At 45.4% G+C, this 20,741-nt stretch overlaps 1 protein-coding gene across 1 annotated transcript; it reads left to right on the top strand.

Annotated features, from left to right (window-relative positions):
* Window positions 1–644: 644 nt before the first annotated feature.
* LOC142081387 (p53 apoptosis effector related to PMP-22-like) lies at window positions 645–11,607 on the top strand. Its single transcript, XM_075148117.1, has 3 exons — window positions 645–948; window positions 8,393–8,536; window positions 9,096–11,607. Exons 1-3 carry the CDS (start codon window positions 738–740, stop codon window positions 9,329–9,331), a joined length of 591 nt encoding a protein of 196 aa, XP_075004218.1. The 5' UTR covers window positions 645–737; the 3' UTR covers window positions 9,332–11,607.
* The last annotated feature ends 9,134 nt before the right edge of the window (window positions 11,608–20,741 follow it).

Raw genomic sequence — 20,741 nt, 5'->3', positions numbered from 1 at the left:
AGGAAACATGCATTTGTTTAATGCTGAGCTTGATGCCAGACAAGTGCTGTCTTCCTTGTTAATAATGTCACATTCCCATCCTCAAATAATACCTTTCTTTCTTCTTCTCATTTGCATTAAAATTGTCCAAAACCCAGGCAAGAAGTTGACCATTTCAACTGCAAAGCAACTTATTACAAGCTTTTGGTACCTGTAGTGGCTAACATCGTTAGTATTACCAGCGCTGGGTAACGCTGGTCTGTCTGTCTAGTGAACAGAGAGGAGAAAGATGAGCTTGAACACCCGGGAGGAGGGCAGGGCTTGTGAAAACTAGCGAGAACCTAAACTTTCTGCTGTGGTTACGTTTTGCGGTGACGAGGCCACGACGGAGCAGCGGGTCCGGAGGCGGGAGGGTGGCAGCCAGCAAGGGGTTAAGCGCAAGGCCGAGCCCGGGGAGGACACGCGAGGAAGGGACGGGAGGTCCGCGGGGCCGGCGGGCAGCCGGGGCAGAGCGAGGAGCGGGGCCCGGCCCCGCGCTCCCGCCTCGCCTCGCCTCGCCTCGCCTCCCCGCCGGCCCCACCGGTTGCGGCCGCCGCCAGGCTTAGTCAGAGGAATGTGGGTGGGACTCCCTCCTCCCCCGGCGCCTTAAAAAGCCGCTCGGACCGACACGCACGCAGTCTCCCGTCCCGGCGGAGCGTCCCTGTCACACCCCACCCGCGACGCTCGGGCTCGCTGGGTGCCCCCGCCGGCCGGGCAGGATGGTGGTGTGCGGCCTCGCCTGCTGGCGGTGCAGGTGGCTCCTGCCCCTGCTGCTGGGCCTGGCCATCATCATGGGCATCATCGCCTTGGCGGGCAGGGGCTGGCTGGAGTCGGAGTCGGAGCCCTACGTGCAGCAAGCGTCGCTGTGGGAGAGCTGCACGCGGGGCCAGGGTGACCTCAACTGGAGCTGCGAATCCCTCATGGACTACGGTAAGTGGGGAGCCCCCCGCCCTCCCCTCGGTGGGACCCCGGCCCCTGCCACCAGCCGCACCCAGGGGCAGCGGCTGGAAAGCAGCGGGTGCGGTGGGTGCTAACGCCAGTCTCCCCACCGCTCTTGTGGAGCGGCTACTTTCTGGGATTGGGTTTCCCTTGCAGAACCAGTACTAATGCTGTTTCAGGGCTTAAACCAGCAAAGAGATACAGGTCCAGACTGCTTCAGGGCAATTTTTTCTATCGGTACAATGTTGAGAAGTCAGAGTGTTGTTGGGTTTTTTTTTTTAAAAACGTCATTTTACAACCAAAGTAAGAGAGCCAGCTGGCCACAAGACCCTTCAGCTCTCCAGATTGCTTTCTGTCAGTGATCTGCAGGCTGCTGTCCCGGCAGCCTTGCCCGGCACTGGCCAGCTCCCCTTCCCCATGCCGGTGGCCACGCTGGTCAGATGGTGAGCATGGAAACCTTCACGCAGGGCGTCCTATGCAGAGCCACACCTGGATGATGGCAAAACTGCCTTCCCCCAGCCCTCTGCAGGGAGAGAGCACCTTAATTTAACCCTGCCTCAGCCAAGGGAACTCAGATATTCAGATGCCTCCTGACCTGCAGCTTAAAATTGCCTGATGTGGGTTTGCAGATGGAAAAAATGCTGTTTCCTGAATATACCTCTCTATTGCACTGGGGCCTAAATCGGGATAACTGTGCCTCTGTTTTAACTTGCTGAGCTGCTTTTATATCTGGCATCGCCAGTGTAATATTCTTACCGCACACTCCCAGTTTCTGGGTTTTTGGGGAACTTTTTGTTTTTTGCTAGAACACATGGGTTTGATTACATCTGCTTTTCCCTCAAACAAAATACTTCTGGACAAATAAGCAGACCCGCCTTAAGATCCTGGACGAGGGTGCTTTGGGGACTGGGAAGCTGGGAGGGTGTGTTTCAGCTGGGAGAGCCGGGACTGCTGCCCCTCGCAGATCCCTTGCCGACCGAGCACGGAGGACTGACTTCCAGAAGCTTTCCGTTGCAACACTCGTGTGTAAGCTAAATCTTGAATATATTGCAAGAGCGGTGGCTTCATTTCTCAGCCCGGTGATGACTGCAGGTGGAAGAAATCTGGCTCGTGTGACAAAAATATCAGTCTCCCCCCATTAGACAAAGAAGAAAAGCTAGCGCAGAGTTGCTGAAGTTTGCATTGCACAGGGAAGAAGTGCTAATAGAGCAGAGCTGCTGAAATTTGCTTTCTCCTGTAGTGACACTGCTTCTCACGTCCCTGAGCACTGATGGGTGTGTGCTTTGCGTCAGCTCAGAACGTTGTGGGGCAAAAGCAACCTTCTGCTGTTTCTTCTAGTTAACAAGCTGTCGAAGAGGAATAGTATCCTTGAATTCGCTTATTTAAGCCTCAGCTTATTTAAACCAAATTTATTTAAATGCTTGGCTTATTTAGACCAACTTGACTTCGCCTCTTCTCTAATTTTCATGACATCAATGCCACTGTCTACTCAAATACTATTTGCATCTAGAGACAGCATGTAACATACGAGTTCAGGTTTGATTTATTTTGTTTCCTTTTTGCTATGCTAATGCAATTAGGCTTAAAATAGGTGAGGGCATTCACAAAGGAAAAAATGCCTAGCAGGCATTTACAGCACTGCTGCAGGAAAATAAAAGTTAATTAATTGAGATGCATAACTTGTGTTTTGCATACAATAACTACTATGCACTAACCATCCTGTGCCTCTCCTGATGAAACGAAAACTTCAGAGTGGATCCCCATTAATGGGGCTTTCTATTAGACAGTTTCTTAATTGAGCTGCGGCATGCGTACTAAGAAGAGGAAGAGAAGAAGCAGGCGAGTCACTTATTTTGAATGGGGGAAGAAGGGGCAGGAACAGACAAACAAAGATTTGCAGATAAGAATGTCTCCTAAACTGCATTGCTTCTTAATGCACATTTGCAAATGCCACATGAGAGGGAAGAAGTGGAAAGGGAAAAAGAAGAGTGGGATGTCATTTGGTAGGGAGGCGGGGAAGGGTTTTGTTTAGAGCTCTATACTGGTTTGTGTCTGGGAAGTACCTGGCTGGCAGCGTCTGTGTATTATCAAAATGTTGCAATGCAGAGCTGCTGTACTGCACTATAATATGACTCAAGATGACTTAGACTGGACCATTGCAGAATTAAACTGTTGACTGTGTGTTTAAAACATATCAGTAAGCCATCAAATATGACAAGGATCGTTTGCAATATGGTTACTTGGAGAGGGTGGTTGTCTTTGTAGTGATGAGGCTGTAAGTTTAGGAGCAGTATTTGTGGGTGGCTGTGTCCTCCTGGTTCTGAACTGCTGCTCCCAGCGACTTCGCTTTGAATTATCACTATAAAAGGTGGGTGTGTATGTGTGCAGTAAAGGTGATCCCATGGAGGTTAACTCTTTCTTATATTCCTAACAGCCAGTTGGTATTCATTAAGTACACAACAGCCGACCTAGAAAAAGGGAAGCATTCATCTGGATCCTTAGTAAGTGCCAAAAAAAAGGAAAGTTAAAAAAAAAAAAAGGTGGAACCTAGTAGTAGGAGCCCAGCCTTTGTGAATCATGTTTCACTGCGGCTGTGCCACTGTAGCTGCGTCCCTAGAGGCATGGACTTTGATACCACAGATTATTGGTGAAGCTGAGTGCATGTGTCGACTTCACTGAGGGGCCGGGTAAATAAAGGAGGAATGTTACAGGTACGCTTATCTTTTCAGTACGCCTCTTTTCAGGAATGCTTCTGTCTGATTTATGATGCCAGGATGTATTCAAGACAAACTAACTTAGTTTATAGTGTCAGCCGAGTGCAGGCACTCGGAAAATGCTAATGGGAGAGGTGTAGCAGTTGGTGTCCCTGTCAACACTCAGGAGACACTTACTGAAAGTCCCTAGTAAAAGATCCCAGCGAGCAGGCGAGGCTGGCGTCCCTGCCAGTGGGCTTTGCTGGCCCCCAGGCAGGCGCACTTCCCCGGCTAGCAACCCGCGGGCGTTACAAGTTGGAAATATATAGGATTGTGCCACTCCTGAGCTCCTGGCAGAGCCAAGTGGCTGAAGCTGAGTTTGTACTAGTGGGCTTTTATTTAATGGTTTGGTAGTATAGCAATCACTTTTCCTGCACTCCTAAAAGGAAAACAGAGCTGTGATTCCCAGTATTAATTCCCAACCAGCTCTCCTGGCAAACCTTCGATTCTGGGCTGTCCTGTGCTCGTGGTGGGTATGCATATAGCTTTCCTTCACCAGTTGTGCTGCCATGGAAGTTCGCACATCATGTGAGCAAGACCATTTTTCTGACAGTGCTCTCTTGCTCGCAGTCCACTGCTCCTTTGTTTTGTCAACAAAAGCATATTTTTGGGGCATTCTGTGTTATGAGCTCTCAAGGCCAAACAGAAATTGCTACTGCGATTTATATTACAGAAAAATACTATAGTGTAAAAACATGTCTCATCTATGCATGTCATGGTAGAAACTTCTACCTTAAGATTCCAGTTATTCACAAGCTAACAAACTAGCTTCTGCTTTTGTAAAGAAGTGAACAAAGGTGAGAAAGGCTTGTTACTCCAAATCATGTAGTAGTTCATCTTCCTGCTAGACTATTTTCCCAGTCCTTTTATTCATTTCTAAAGGGAAATCTATATTTAAATGTCGTGCGCTGTAGAGCTTCCATGTCTTCCCTGTTAAAGCTGAGGCACAACCAAATGAAATTAAGAAATACAGCTAACACTAAGGCTCTGTTGCTTTTTTTTTTTAATTTCATCGTATTACTGATGCTCATCACTAACTTTAAATAATCCCGACGCCTCATACTATTTGCATGATAACATTTGCAGCTTAGTTCCTTTTATAGTCATCATTAATCAAGGTATATAATAAAACTTTTAATCCTTCCTAATAATTATAGACCTTCAGCCTCTGAACAGGTTTTTTTTAATGTTCTTTTAACACCACCTAATTGATAAATACTTTTCTGCTGTTTAGATGTAAAGAACTCAACTCTTCTTTGAGGTGAAGCTGACTTGGGGAATGCTAATACCTCCAACTGTTCTTCTGCTCTTCTATTCTTTTGCTCTCCTATTTACGCAGCCCCAAATTACTGTGGCGTTATTTTTTGATTTCATAAACAGACATCATGTTTATGCCTATTTTGAAATACCCTCCCTTCCAAATGAAGGGACCTGAGAATTTTCTGTTTTTATGGAAAACTTAAATTCTGGCTAAATATCTCATGATTACAAGGTACTTTGGAGCACAAACCAGGTAGAAACTGGGGCTGATCAAAGACAGATGCTCTGAGCATGAGTAGGTCTCTCCAGCTCTGAAGGCAGCAAACAGTGAGAGTGTAAACCCGCACCTCTCCCCTCCTGGCAGCCGGGAGCCGTAGGCGGAGGATCTTGTAGATGGAGACAGGAGAGCTGGGTGCCTGCGGGGGATCAGTCGGCTCTCAGGAGTCTCTGGGAGGAGAAGGAGCCGGGAAAGCCTGACTTGATAGGTATGGGGATGAGGGGGATCCCGCATGGAGAAACATCAATTTCGGTCGGAGCCCTGCAGCAGCCCCTCCGCTGAAAGCTCTCCCCGTTGGTGGGGGTAGCAACAGTCAGTGTGGGAAAGGAGCGTGCCAGGGCTGCACCCTACGCTCAGTAAGGGTGCAGCCTCCCACCCCAAACTCTTCCATCAGTCACTTACTAAAAGACTTCCGGTTAATTTTTTGAGATTTCTCTTACACTGTGTATATATCCAAGTCCAGGGCTTTTCGCTGCTCTTCCTGTGACTCCCACCGGTGCTCATGTGGCAGGCTGGCCATTCGGTGGCTGTTGTCTAGGCAAGCCCAGAGTAGACCCATCCAGCGCCGTGGACAGCACCTATGACTCGGTCTTATCAGTATCAACCCACTGATAACTGCTGCTGGAGAAGATAATCCAGCAGAAGAAGGAGAGGAAGGTACAGGGTCACCAGCACTGAGCTCTGTCACACGTGAGCACAAAACCCACTTAATTTCATAATGGTGGTGTTTACTACTGCCCTCTTTCTGAAGACCTGAAACAAAGCTGGGCTTGATATTAATCTTCCTGATGAGACATCTCCTACAGCTACATGTATTGTCACTTTCATATCACCAGACACGAGAAAATAAATCACTGGGAGCAGAGCCGACCTGTATCCAAAAACTTGTTACGCTTGTAAAGTAAGCACAGAGGATATGGAAATAGCAGAGAGAGCACTGGGGGCTTTCTGGCTCGTATCTTCTCCAGTCATGTTTGTGTTGCACCAAACCTCAAGGTGTCTAACCTGCAGGTGTTTGAGTTTGCAACCTAAATTTTATCAGGCAGATGCCAGACTTGGCTTCCTGCACTGTGCCAGCATATGTAATGTATCTGAAACAGAATGTACTTTGATAACTGTTCCTTCTTCTTGTGCTTTTTTTCTTAATAGGGCAAATACGATAAGTAGCATTCCTAGGTCATTTAGCCTGAATCACTTTTCCTGGGCTGGCTGTGTGCAATAGTTAAATATCCCTTTATATTAGTTATCCCTAAATAGATCCTATTGTGGAGACAATATCCAGTACCTGCATTAGGTACATCAGAGAATATTTTGTATGAAAAGATTTTATTGGACCGCTGACGTAATCTCCAGACGCTCACTGGTTGTCCTCCCTCCCTCCCTCCCTCCTCACCCCGCAGCACTCTTGTAGTGAAAGGTTATAAAACACGCACAACTGGCTGAAGGAGAACTAGTTTGAAAAGTTTTTGCTGTCTTGAGTAGCTCCAAGAAGGGAGATGGGAAAGAAGAGCCTTTTCCTTACCCTTTCTATGCTAGCGTGACTGTCTTCAGGTGGCGGCGGTGGTGGATGCGGGTTTTGGGCCGAGATCTGGCTGACGGATGGCTGCTGTATTTCACTTTTGCTATTGGAATAGAGGGGAAAGAAACCAGTTCAGACTGATCTAATGAAAATAGCTGTAAAACAATGCTTTGCTTTCAGAGAGTAAATGGATGTACATAGTAGAGGTGTCTGAGATAGTTTTACCGCATTCTCTGTCTCAAATTACTAGATTTTCCCCATTTATGTAACTCGCAGAGTACGTGAGTTCAGGTGGAGGATTTTAACTCTTTAGGAAAAGGTTCTCTGTCGCACCATCTTTTTCCTCTTAGTTTTTGCACGGAAAGAACAGAGGCTACGTTGAAAGCAGGGTGTCTCCAGGGTCGCTTCAGCTGTGTTGGAACAGACAGCTCTGATGAAACATTTTTTTTTTTTTTTTTTAAAAAATGCTCTGACCTAGATCTCAACGCTCTTTTTATTCCTACGTTAGAGGGAGCTCGGGATCTGGCCCTACCTCTGTCTGAACATGTGAAAGTAGAAACCCACGTTATGCAGACGTGGAAAGTGAGCTGTGATGACAGCTGACCAGAAAACAAAGCCCTGACTGGTAGGGTTTAGCCCGTGTGGGCAGGTATCCTGCCTGCAGGGCAGGAACACCTTTGCTTGTTGTTGTTCGCATTGGGCTCACCTGAACTCCTGCTTGGTTTCTAAAGAGGACAGGGTCTGGCCATAATGAGGGCCTTTTCATAAGCCCATGTTACTGCGAAAGGGGAATTCCCAGCTGTTTTTCTGGGAGGTTTTCTTACCTTTGTTGCCCCAGCCCTGGCCTGTGGTGGGTGAGTTCTGGGCGCTGGTGCTGCTTTACTGGGACAAGGCCACTTGCTTCGTGCCTGAACCTCTCCAGCCTGCAGTTGCTTGATCCTAAGAATCTGCACCACCGCGTCCCATCAAATGTCAAAGTAATGATTCAAAGAGGACTCTTCCACCTTACCTCAGATTCTGCTGTTTCTCCTCCACCTGCTACATTTTAGCTGTTTCTAAATTTTTTCAGCTGTGAATAGGTATTTATCTTCCAGAGCTTTCTCTTTGTCATCTCTCACTTCAGCTGTTCCAAATGTATTTCTTTTTGGTCATGCTAATTTTGCTCCACATGCATTATTCTTGTCATAAACAAACAGCCAAGAAGCTGCATGCTGACAGCACTATTATTTCCCAGCAGTTACCTCCTGTGGTGGTACCCCCTTGTCTGCTCTCATACTTCCCATGCATGGAAGTGGTTTTGTAAACTTGCATGTCGAACAGGAACATCTCAGTGATTGTGTGCCTTATCTGCTCTGATGTCTGTGGGTCTCTTACAGATACGGAGTTTGGAGGTCAGCCATGCTGCACTACAGTTAGCGGGCAGAGAGTTCTCTGCTGCTCCACCAACAATGGTGCTCTGCAGCTGCGCACTTTGGAGGCATCCAGTATTGCATTTTTCATAGGGCATGCTTCTTTCAGTAAAGGATTTCAACAAAAAATGATTAAAGGAAACCAAAGACCTGCAATGGCCTACACTACAGTTCAGTGCACTGCTGTATGTAACATCTTTCTTGTTTTCTCTTCAAGGATGGGGGAGAGCAGCAGCTGCCACGTACCTCGTTGGCTTTGTGATCCTGGTCATCTGTTTCGCCCTCGCAGTCATCGCGTTCTCGATCGAGATACTCCGCTTCAACTTTGTGCGAGGAATTGGAGGCTTGCTCTTTGTTGTTGGTAAGGCTGGGCACAAAGACAAGGTTATTTTAGATGTAAAGCAGGCATCGGCAGAAAAACATGCTAGATGGAGCTTCCCTTACGAAATAAGCTGTCTTTGTCTGGTTTATGACTCAGTTAGCGCTTTCCCAAAAGCAGCGTACAGGGGCAACCAACGCCTTTGACCCTGGGTGTCACGTGCTAAGACTTAGGAGCTGAGAGCCCTGGGTGCTTCCCACCTTCCCGAGGGGAGGCGGAGCGACGGGGCTATGGTACAAGCGGCAGGTAACTGGCTCCGCAGGGATGACGGTGCCTGGCTGTAGGACAGGGCTGGTTGCGGCATGCAGGTGAGTGCCTTAGCAACCTGGCAGTGTCAGCTGCAGCTGCTGCAGCCAGATAGGCGTGGGGATCTGCCTTGGCCAGGAGTCACGTACCTCTGCAAGAATGCAGATTTGGTTGTAGGACTGAAGCTAATCCTTAAAAGGATATGCAGTTATCTCTAGCTACCTTTTTTAGTGGGAAACGTAATGTCATTCATTGTCATTTACTCCTGCTTTTCTTTCTTTCTCTCTCTCTCTAGCTGCATTCCAGATCATAGGCTTGGTCATCTACCCAGTGAAATTCACGGAAGAAATTCCACTGATGGGAGATAACATGTTCAGCTGGGCCTATGGCTTTGGCTGGGCCAGCACGGTGGTTGTAATAGGTTGCGCTTTCTTCTTCTGCTGCCTCCCCAACTGGGAAGATGAAGTCCTGGGAAACATCAAGCCTACCTATTACTACTCCTCCCCAGAGAGAGCACCATACTTAAATTGAAAGATTAAATCCAAGTACAATCAGCTGTCAAAACAACAGAGGAGCACCTCTGATGTAAATTTGGTGCGATTATAGGAGACTGAAAAAACCCACCCTATTTCTCCAGAATATTTCTTACTAGCCCTGGCAATAAATTAGTAAAAACATTGGCATCTTTAAGCAAATAGTTTTTACCTAAAGTATTATTTAACGTATTCTCACGTCGATTCTGTTTGGGTGGTTTACTTGCTCCTTCCCCTCCCAACTAATTGAGTCATCCTTATTTTATTCAAACATTTGCTTATGAATAAAGATGTAGTGTTTCAAGCCTAGAAAGGAAGAGGAGAGATTTTAAACAACCCATTAGAGGAGCTTGCAAGTTATTTTGTTTCCACCTCTGACAAAATTGCCTTAAATGGAACTAGAGAAAAAACAACCTTCCAAAGAATGCTTTTTCTTCTGCCAAAGTCAGTCCCAAGGAAGGAACTTCCCTGAGACTATTGCAGTCACCTGCTGCCTAAGAATCTCTTCTCATTCCTGTTACTGGACTACTGTTGAGTATTAGCTATTTGAATTAAGGGGAAAATAAAATTAAAATTTATTTTCCACCAATTGGTGCTGTTGGACAGAGATCTCTAAAGCATGGAGCTGGTGTGTGTAACAGTGGCTAATGTAACGCTTTACTGGTGTTTTTGTGGCCACTGCAGGACTTGTGATGGAGCCACATATAACTTAATATACATTGTCACAGAGAGAATCAATAAACCTTCAGATGTTAAACTACATACATTTTTACATGGTATGTGAGGGATGCTGATTTAGAAAGTACCTTTGAGTAGAAACATACACTGTTCTTTATGTCTACCTTCTTAAAACTGCAGTGTTTTAATTATCAGCCGTGCTTTGGAGGGAAATCTTAGCGTAAGGTGTTGAAAACCTCCAAAAGTTTCTAAAGCACACTGTAAGTACTCCAGAGTTTAGTAAACTTGGGGATGCTTTGTGAGTCTATTTTTACCTGTTATCCCAGGTAAAATAGATAACAGGTAAAAATAGAAAAGCAGTCCTGTGAGCAGTTTTCGTATGCAAACTTCATACAGACACCCGTCTCGGGGAGTAATCTGGCTGGCTCCTAGCTTGTGTTTCTGGAGCCAGCGATTCCAAATAAGTATTCCAGCGAGGCAGAGCCGTGTCTGTGTTGGTCATGGACCTGCAGCAGCTTACAGCAGATGTAATTATGGTCTGTAATCTTTGTCAGAGCTTTCTTCAGATGAGGAAGAAGAAGGAAGAGGCTCATTTGTGGAGCTCCTCTTCCAGCTATGGGGGAAGTAGCTCTAGCAGAGACAGATTTCTGAGGGGGGGTACAGGTAGGGTGGAAAGCAAATGCTGGGCGTTACTCAGTGTAAGGAGCAGCTGGGGACTTACTATCATGAACCCAGTACTTGGGAGAGGGTGAGTGTGTGGGTATATGTGTTCATGCACATGTACAAAATAGAACTTATAAAGCATTAACCAGCATACTGTAAAGCTAAAGTCATTTAGAACTAAGCTGCTTCAATGCTCAATACATCTTGTATTATATGTTGTATAGCTTTCTGTTTCGTAACACCTTTTTTAATTTGGTAATTCTGTGTATTGCATGTGATTGTGTTTTGGAAAGGCCAGGTGACTTATGAAGGTCCCTTCCAGGCCTGTATTTTATAACTTTACAGAATGTAAACATCTGCAGACTTTCAGAACTGTGTTACAAGCTCAGTCGTGGCATATACAATCGACTGTATTTATGATTCTTGCTGAAGAAGAGAATCCTGTGACAAATGTGTCTTTTTTTTTTTTTTTTTCTTTTTTCTGTACAGTACTGGCTGGTGGGGAATAATCTGTAGACTTACCTGTATCATGAGTAACAATAGTACCTACTTTCTAGTGAATTCATAACACAGAAGAGAATCCCAAGTATGGAAGAACCTTGCACAGCTAAAGCTGAGAAGAAGAAAAGACCTAAGAAAATGGACAACCTTCCTAATGAGAGGGAGAATGGCTTGGTAATAGGGTTTAGCATAACTTAAATCTTTTGTATGTTTTTTTTGTAAGCATTGTCATAACTTGTCAAAAAAGCACAAGTGTAAAATAAACTTGGCTCTGAATGTACTGGGAGGGGTGGAAGCATAACCAGCATGTTACACAATTAAGATGTTTGGGAGAAAGCTATTGCAAATAGTCATTAATTACTCTCAAGTGATACTAATGTATGTGGCACTCCTTTCAAATGTGGTGGCTTAATTAAAACTGTTTTAACTGACGGTTGTAGAAACTTGGTGTTGTTTCTGGTTCACAGATTCATTTCATAAACTCAAGCAAATATAGCCATTCTTTACATCTCTTAACGTGAATATCAGTGTCCGTGAAGTGTCGGGTTAGTAAAACAAAGTTAAAGACCTTATATGTCCAGGAGGCAACTTCATTTTCCAGTCAGCTGCAGCCTAATTCTGCGCTCACTAAAATCCCCTGAGCAGCTCCAGCAAGGTGCAGGCTGCAGGGTAGCTCCTTCTAACCCAGCCCTGGAGAGGAGAGAGCAGTTCGGGAGAATCCGAGTACACTTGGCTCTCGTCTCAGAGGGAGTTACGAGCAATCAAAACCATGTATGACTAGGTGCTAGGGAAGGCTAAATGACCTGAATGGGATGATTAATGATTAAATCTCATGGATATGGGAAACAGCTGCCACACCCCACTGGGATTTTGTATTTTTAGTTGACGTAACAAGTGAGTCATTTTTTAGACAATTCCTTGACAAGGTACAATTCTTAAGAGGTATTCACCTGACTTTTATATCCTGCATCTAAGGACTTTTGGACCTAGAATACATATATAAATCAAGACAGTGTAGTAACAGATCATCCAAGGTAATTTTTTTGGGAGGGCGGGGGTTGTTGCGGTGATAAGCACTATAGAAACAAAAACACCCACGTACTAAAAGGAAAGGTGACACACACAGAAAAAAGAGTTGCTGAGATCATTGAACACTTAAAAATTAACGATGAACCAAGCACATATATCAATGGAAACCAAAATGCTTTAGGAGGTGCACAACAGCCGAGAGAGCTGAGGTACTGGTCCCGCAACGCAGGGCAGTGGAGGTTACTGGCAATACGGAACAGCACCCTGAAAAAACAGGGTTTTCAGTGCCAGTAGGTGAAGCTGCACAAATTTTAAAATGAACTTGGGAGATGATAGTCACAACCAGAATAAAGTATAATCAAATCTGGAGGCTATGTTTGCCAAAAATAGGGATGCTGAGTTTCTGAACACAACAGGTGTCTGTACAGGAGTAGCGAAATCCATGCGCAATGAGTTCACAGCAGCTGGGATACGTCAGTGTTACTGCACGGGTGCAGCAGGTTATATGTGTAGATCCCATTGACCAAGAATGTGTTGATTTTGCTGCGCATGTGCAGCGACGTCCAATGCACCCACGACGCGGGTCTGCGCTGGTACAGTAAGCAGCCTTTTGTCTGGGATTTCCTGGTGTCCAAAGTGTGGGCCAAGCTGCTCCAGCTATGGAGCTCGACATCCAGAAATTCCAGGCAAAAAGCCAATGCCCTCAAATTTTGCCTCTATAAAATTATATTTAAATTACTTGGAGTTGTCAGAATAATCCAAAGGTTTTTTTATTATGGTTTTTGAATACCTAAATTTAATAAGGCTGAATTTATAATGAAGACTGTCATGGAAAACATGCAGGCATATCTAGAGCTTTATAATATATATTATAACTATAAACAATATAAATAATAATGCATTATAAGCAATATGCATTGTATAGTATAATTAATAAATATAAATGTTTCCATGAATTATATTCCTCATGGGTTCATCTTTGCAGGATCGGATAATATTTACTAGAAGGATTAGTATGACTACTGCTTTTTATTTATTTATGGGAATGTGGGCAACACATACTATTTTCCACAGAGATCTTTGTGAATACAGTATATTTTAAAAGTATTAAAAATTGCTAAGTATCAAGGGGACACGGAAATCAGTGTTCACTGAGTTTGAGAGGGTCCAGAAAGGTTTGGAGTGAGCACTCACACGAAACCATGAGCCTCAAAGCCAGCTAACTCCTGTCCCAGCTAACTCCTGTCCTCCAGTGTGCTGCCCTGGGAAATGATCACGGATTAAAGTGCGTTAGTTGACTGTCACTGTCTTGAATACACATGAAGGCATATAATTGGGGAGCTGACGTGTGACTGTTACAATCCCTTTCCAGTAAATAGCCTATTTTTAAGCTCTCTTTGTGTTAGCAATCCCATAGGACAAGAAATAAGCAGAACTTACCATGAAAAAGGAATTTAGATGAATCCTGATACTTGAAAATTAATTTCTGTTCTGATTTGCAATAGAAAGACAAAACAACTTGCAAAACAAAACTCAGAAAAATAATAATTGGCATTTTGTATCAAGACAATAGGAAAAGTTGAAAATGTTGATAGGAGACCACCATTTTCATTTCAGCCCACTTCCCAAAACAATTCCGTATCAAACATTTAAAACTGAAGAGGTCATTTCCATATAACATTTTGGTTTCAGCAAAACCCTACTTCTGGCTGGAGAATCTCAAAGTGAAAATTCATGGCCGAAACTCTTAAAGATATGCTTGGTATGCATGTCTCGTCTTATCTGTGAATCTCAAAGTGCTTAAAGAAGTAGCCGGTGCTGTTCCCAACTGACCCACAAGGCACATAAATGAAAGCCATTTCTTTGACAGAGAAATGTAAGCAGCAAAGGTGTGGCACCTGGGAATGACCTACATAAGGCTGATTTTATTCCTCTCCCAAGGCATCTGAGCTGTATGTTTTACAAGGAGTTACTGTTATGACCCACTACGATGGGACAACTATTTAGTTAGCCTCGCTATGCCACAGAGAAGTTGTGGGGCCCAAAGCAAGTAGTTTAAGTAAAATTATCCCATATGTAGAACAGGGCTGCACTGTGCCACTCTAACTGCTTACATGCAATTTTGTAAAAACCCTGTATGCTTCATGTGTGCCCTCCAGAGAGCTTGTGCTCCTGACAGCCGCCTGAGGAAGTTGCAGCCCTCCACAACGGTGACAAATGGTCAGAAGCCATCTCGGCTGGTAGCTGCATGGTGGGTTTACAGGACACCCTTGATTTCAGCCGTTGGCCTGGCGGGGTAGGCTGAACTCATCACGCTTCTGCAGAGCATCGGTAAGAAACAACTGGGGATTAAACCTTGTTCCAGTACAGAACCCACCCTGAAGAAACCGTGTCCTTTAGCAAAAACTAGCTGAAAATGAAATCCACGCTCAGGCACACAGAGACTTTTGAGTTTTCCTAATTTTGTGTTTTCCTAATTTGTGTTTTCCTAATACAGCCTTGAACTGATCACAGAAATATCAATCCTGGACGCAGCCTCACGTTTGCAACTCAACTGTTAAAACCTGCTCTTGTGATAATCTTCTGGTTTTGCACATGCAACCTCTCTAAGGAAAGGAAGAATGTGCCTTTTAAGCCCAAGCGTTTGTCTCGCCGAGGCAGGCCTGCCTTACCGATAAGGGTCAGCGAGGGCTGCGCGTGGGGCAGGCTGTGGAGGTCCAACAGCAAGCCAGTCCTGGGCGGCTCTTGCTAAAAGTCTTAACAAAACCCCGTGGAAAATTTCCTCCAAGCTCAGCGGCCAGAGAACAAAGGAGGTCTCAAACCTCTGCAGAGCTTTCCCGCGCTGCGCGAGGCAGCTAGAGGAAGGCTTTCCCAGACGCGTGGCGGCAGGACCGACCACCGACCACTCCCAGGTCACTACAAGCATCAGTATCCAGCCACCGCGGGAGAGTCCTTCAGAAAGGCCCGGTGTATGGGAAACCTCAAGATCTCAACTGGGTTCATTTTTTTAGGAGGATGTTCTTACTTTGCAATGAAGTAAAGTTAGGTCCTGTTCGAAATGCATTTCCAGTATACTTCTAATTAATGTAAAGGAATTGCAGCTTGGATTATCCTGTGAACACTTCTGGTGTCTAAAGGTATTTTTCTACGTGTGTTGATTATGGATGAAATATTAGTCATATTGAGAACACTATTGCCTTGGTGCCCAGGCGATGCAGGTGACCAGAAGGTACAATTTAGCCCAACCAGGATTTGGCTGAGTTGCGTCACTGTATAGGCTGTGGTTATAACAATAACTGCAGCGCAACATTCCAGTTGCGAGGCAAGGCACAGCCCTCTCTGGAGGGAAGAGGCAGATTGGCATTATCAGCAAAAAGGACCTATGTTTGTAAATATATCAATAAAGATGATAATTATAGTCATAAGATTTATGATAGCTCATGCAGAAAAAGCTTCTCAATTGCTGAGAGTGACTTGTTAGATGTAAGATACCACACAAGAGAACGGATCATAAAATAATCTTAGCAAAGCTTTTAAAAAACAAACTCCGGAGACTTCTTGTTTATAAGCAGTATGAATACCAGAGAATGAAAATGAGCTTGCTGCAAAAGTCATGAACATGCATGACAGCTGGTCAGCCTATGTCAATCCAGTCATTTATATGGCTCAACTGGCCAGGTCACCAGACTAAAGGTGGGTGACAATTGTTAGCTTCTCCTTCCACTAAGAAAACCATGTGTGTTTTGGCTGAAAAGGGCATGTTTTTATTTTTAGCTCTAATGCTGCAGAATTATTTGTTTCATCAGTATCCTACTGCTTACATGATTACTTCAAGTAGCAATGAAGATTCAGTAAGGAATGTTTTCAGATGCAGAAAGTGCACTGCAGCCTACCAGGTTTAACATTCATAATGTATCTTCATTTTCAACAGATGATTCTGGTGTGAACCAGGAGGGACTATCCACAGGTAGTGGAAAGGAGAAAGCATTTGCTTTCAAGTAAACACCCAGCTCATATGCTGCAAAATACAAAGCACATTGTGGGTAATCAAATCACAGACTCCTTAACAAAAGTTTTCAGTCATTTTTCCGTGTGTCCTGGTTCCAGCTGGGACAGAGTTAACTTTCTTCCCAGTAGCTGGGGGGAGGTGCTGTGTTTTGGGTTTGGTATGAGAGGGGCGTAGATGGCCCATTGATGCTTTGGCTGTTGCTGGGTGGTGCTTGCACCAGGGACTTTTCTGCCTCCCATGCTCTGCCAAGTGCAGGGGAAGCTGGGGGCGGGGGGAGCACAGCCGGGGCGGTTGACCCAGCTGGCCAATGGCGTATTCTATACCATGTGATGTCATGCGCCGTATAAAACTGGGGGGGGGGGGACATGACTCCCCCTGTTTGCGACACACGGTCGGCGAGTAGTGAGCAGTTGCATTGTGCATCACCTGCTTTGTATATTCTGTTATTGTTGTTGTTATAATTGTTATTGTTACTGTTCTATTTTGGTTTATTTCCATTATTAAACTGTTTTTATCTCAGCCCACAAGTTTTCCTACTTGTGCCCCCCGATTCTCTCCCCCATCCTACCGGAGCGGGAGGGTGAGCGAGCGGCTGCGTGGTGTTTAGTTGCTGGCTGGGGTTAAACCACAATACCCTATTTGCCACAGGAGTATCAGAATTAAACGAGATACTTCGTTTGGTCACCTTTGAATACATCTATCTCTGCTGTTCTCTGCTGGTGGGGCAAGTGAAGCTCAAGGGCAGCCTTGGCCACAGTGACCATGAAATGGTGGAGTTCAAGATCCTTAGGGCACCGAGGAGGGTGCACAGCAAGCTCACTACCCTGGGCTTCAGGAGAGCAGACTTTGGCCTCTTCAGGGATCTGCTTGGTAGAGTACCATGGGATAACGCCTTGGAGGGAAGTAGGCCCCAAGAAAACTGGTTAATATTCAAGGATCACCTCCTCCAAGCTCAGGAGCAATGCATCCCAACAAAGTGGAAGTCAGGCAAAAACACCAGGAGGCCTGCATGGATGAACAAGGAGCTCCTGGACAAATTCAAACACAAAAAGGAAGCCTACAGAGGGTGGAAGCAAGGACAGGTAGCCTGGGAGGAATACAGAAAAATTGTCCCAGCAGCCAGGGATCAGGTTAGGAAAGCTAAAGCCCTGATAGAATTAGATCTGGCCAGGGACGTCAAAGGCAACAAGAAAAGCTTCTATAGGTACGTCGGGGATAAAAGGAAGACTAGGGAAAATGTGAGCCCTTTCTGGAACGAAACGGGAGACCTGGTTACCCAGGATATGGAGAAGGCTGAGGTACTCAATGACTTTTTTGCTTCAGTCTTCACCGGCAAGTGCTCAAGCCTCACCGCCCAAGCCGCAAAAGGCAAAGGCAGGGACTGGGAGAATGAAGAGCCGTCCACTGTAGGAGAAGACCAGGTTCGAGACCATCTAAGAAACCTGAAGGTGCACAAGTCCATGGGACCTGATGAGATCCATCCGCGGGCAACCCCCGGCATCAATACAGGCTGGGGGATGAAGGGATTGAGAGCAGCCCTGCCAAGAAGGACTTGGGGGTACCGGTGGATGAAAAGCTGGACATGAGCTGACAATGTGCGCTCGCAGCCCAGAAGGCCAACCGTATCCTGGGCTGCATCAGAAGAAGCGTGGCCAGCAGGTCAAGGGAGGTGATTCTGCCCCTCTACTCTGCTCTGGTGAGACCCCACCTGAGTACTACGTCCAGCTCTGGAGCCCTCAGCACAAGACAGACATGGACCCGTTGGAGCAGGTCCAGACGAGGGCCATGAAAATGATGAGGGGGGTGGAACGCCTCTCCTATGAAGAAAGGCTGAGAGAGTTGGGGTTGTTCAGCCTGGAGAAGAGAAGGCTCCAGGGAGACCTTATTGCGGCCTGTCAGTACTTAAAGGGGGCTTGTAAGAAAGATGGGAACAAACTTTTTAACAGGGCCTGTTGCAACAGGACAAGGGGGAATGGTTTTAAACTAAAAAAAGGGTAGATTTAGACTAACTATAAGGAAGAAATTTTTCACAATGAGGGTGGCGAAACACTGGACCAGGTTGCCCAGAGAGGTGGTAGATGCCCCATCCCTGGAAACATTCAAGGTCAGGTTGGACGGGGCTCTGAGCAACCTGATCTAGTTGAAGGTGTCCCTGCCCACTGCAGGGGGTTTCGACTAGATAGCCTTTAAAGGACCCTTCCAATCCAAACCATTCTATGATTCTATGATATCACAAATTACCCTTGTATTGAACATGAAGATTGCTTGTAGCTTTAAGTTACTTCAGGATGACAAAGACGGACAAGACGCAGAAACACCCGTGGTGACTGAACACTACTCATCTTTCTTTCACAGCATGATAAATATGTTCTGTGGTATCATCTCACAAATACTAACATTTGTGACAATATGCATTCATCCAAGGGTGACTTATGACAAAAACTGATGACAAATCCTTCAGTCATAAATGCCTACCTGAAACATGGCTGAGAATTCAAAGAGCAGGGAAGAGGATTTTATTCTTCAACAAACACTGGCTCTCAAGTACCTGACTGTGCCTGACTTCAAACTGGATTTCAGCTACAAAATTGCTTTAACTTGATTTGGTTATTTTCTCTGACAAAAGAAAAGAAGGCTGACATTTTAGAAAACTGTAACTGTTTGTGAAGGTTTAAAACTTGGCAAGAGACTGGATATAGACAGCTAAGGAAGGGCTACCGTCTGCTGCCACATGCATGACTGTTTTTGAAGTAATCTTTTAAAAAACATTTAATATCCAAATCCAAATCCGTGTTCTCTCAATCTTTTGGAGTTTATTGTGCCCATCTCTACCTCAGTTGTGGCAACAGAAAGAACACGTGTAAACAGACCTGGACAGCTTGCAGGTACCAGCATACTGCACTGAGGGTGAGCTTCAAACAATATTTGTTTTAATGTAAATATTTTTAAAAATCATGCATAAAAATGATATATTGCAGTGTTATAGAACTGGTAAATAGCATTTTAAACATTATATTTAGGTTAACGATAACTGAATTTGTGGAGAGCACACACATGGACTACAAGGGAAGATACATAATATTGTAAGGAAATGGTCGTTCCCTACGCTGTCCTTTACAAAAATAGTGATCCATTTTTCTTAAGGTTGTTCCTCATTTCCAACCCGAAACAGCAGCTGAGGTATCTTCATAGTTGGCTTTTGCTTTTAGCGACATTCAAATTCAAAGGCCAAACGGGTAAAAATGTCTCCTGCTCTCACAGAGACTCGTTGAACGCCCCCGACGGACCTCTCACAACCGCAGGGATATTGGGCCGTGTCCGTGCTACGGGGGAGCTGCGGGCAGGGTGCTTCAGCTAGCCAGAATTGCAGCAGCTAGAGAATGAGAGGCAAAGCAGCCACACCACTGCTAATCTACCACCAGGCTAATAAGCTGTCTCTGATTAGAGATAAGGCACGGTGTCACATTAACCCGTTCAAATTGCTTTTGTGATGGAGCTACTACCTCTTCGCGGTGCTGCAGCTCATTGCTGTGGATGTTCCAGTTTGGGTCTATGCAAGCTCAGCGCCTCCCCTGTACAGTGTATCAATTCAACGTAAATTATTAATTCTTTTATTTAGTCCATTATTGATTTATGAATATTAATTCAGTCAATGCTGTGGCATTTGCAGTTCAGCACGGATGTCACACTTCACCACGAAAGCTGCAATACAGTACCTCATCTCTGTGAGTAAATGAGGTACTTGGATGCTGACCCACCTGACAAAATCCACCATGGGAGCAAAGGATACTTTGCATTCTCTGTGCTTAACCATGTTTCACAGAAAACAGCTTTGGTCTGCAAGGGGTGCAGCTGCTTCCAGGTGTAAACACGTCTGGGCCCTACCAAAATAGTAGGTTGTAGCACCTGTTAGTTCAAAGACAGAGTGCTACGAACATGGCTATGTCTCTTCTGAGCTGACAGAAAGCTCTGCCCCGCAGTGGGCTGGGTGGGCTCCCGGGCAGGGCGAGGCGATGGCTCACCCCTGCACTGCCCCGGCTGCGCCTCGCAGGCAGGCCCTGACAGGCGCGGGCAGCGGACCTGCAGCCAGAGCCGCACGCAGGGGGTGTTCGTAAGGCGCGGTCCACTCAAAGCTCAGTTTTTGTTCTCCCGCTAAGGCTATACCCAGACCATACTATATTTTTAATGGTAAACCTTGTTGTTTATTTTCCCCTGCAGCTATGTCCCAAAAGGGGGAGGGAGGGCAGTCACACATTCTTTATTGCCTTAGCTTTATAGCAGCCAGAGGAATTTTTTTTTAATTGTAAAAAATAAGGTATCTTTTTTTTTTTTTTAAATGGAGTCCAAGAAAAGCAGCTTTCAACCTGCAGGTGGCAAGTTTCAGAAACAGCCACCCTCTAATGCAAATAGTTCCCTGGCTTGTCTTCTCTATTTGCCTGCCATAATGCAAATCCCTTAGGAGACAGAAAGGTGCAAACACAGCTGTGAGATGATCCTGCTGGTGGGGAGTGGCAGGAAGGAAAGCGTT

The sequence above is a fragment of the Calonectris borealis genome, chromosome 3, assembly GCF_964195595.1.
Source record: "Calonectris borealis chromosome 3, bCalBor7.hap1.2, whole genome shotgun sequence".
Lineage (NCBI taxonomy): Eukaryota > Metazoa > Chordata > Aves > Procellariiformes > Procellariidae > Calonectris > Calonectris borealis.
Note: the sequence above shows the minus strand (reverse complement) of the source record. Positions and strands in the feature narration are given on the sequence as shown.

Bases quoted from the DNA above. Each gene is read 5' to 3' on its own strand.
- LOC142081387 (XM_075148117.1), top strand. From the start codon at position 738: ATGGTGGTGTGCGGCCTCGCCTGCTGGCGGTGCAGGTGGCTCCTGCCC. The intron at 949-8,392 runs GTAAGTGGGGAG...TTTCTCTTCAAG, and splicing joins CGAATCCCTCATGGACTACG to GATGGGGGAGAGCAGCAGCT. The intron at 8,537-9,095 runs GTAAGGCTGGGC...CTCTCTCTCTAG, and splicing joins AGGCTTGCTCTTTGTTGTTG to CTGCATTCCAGATCATAGGC.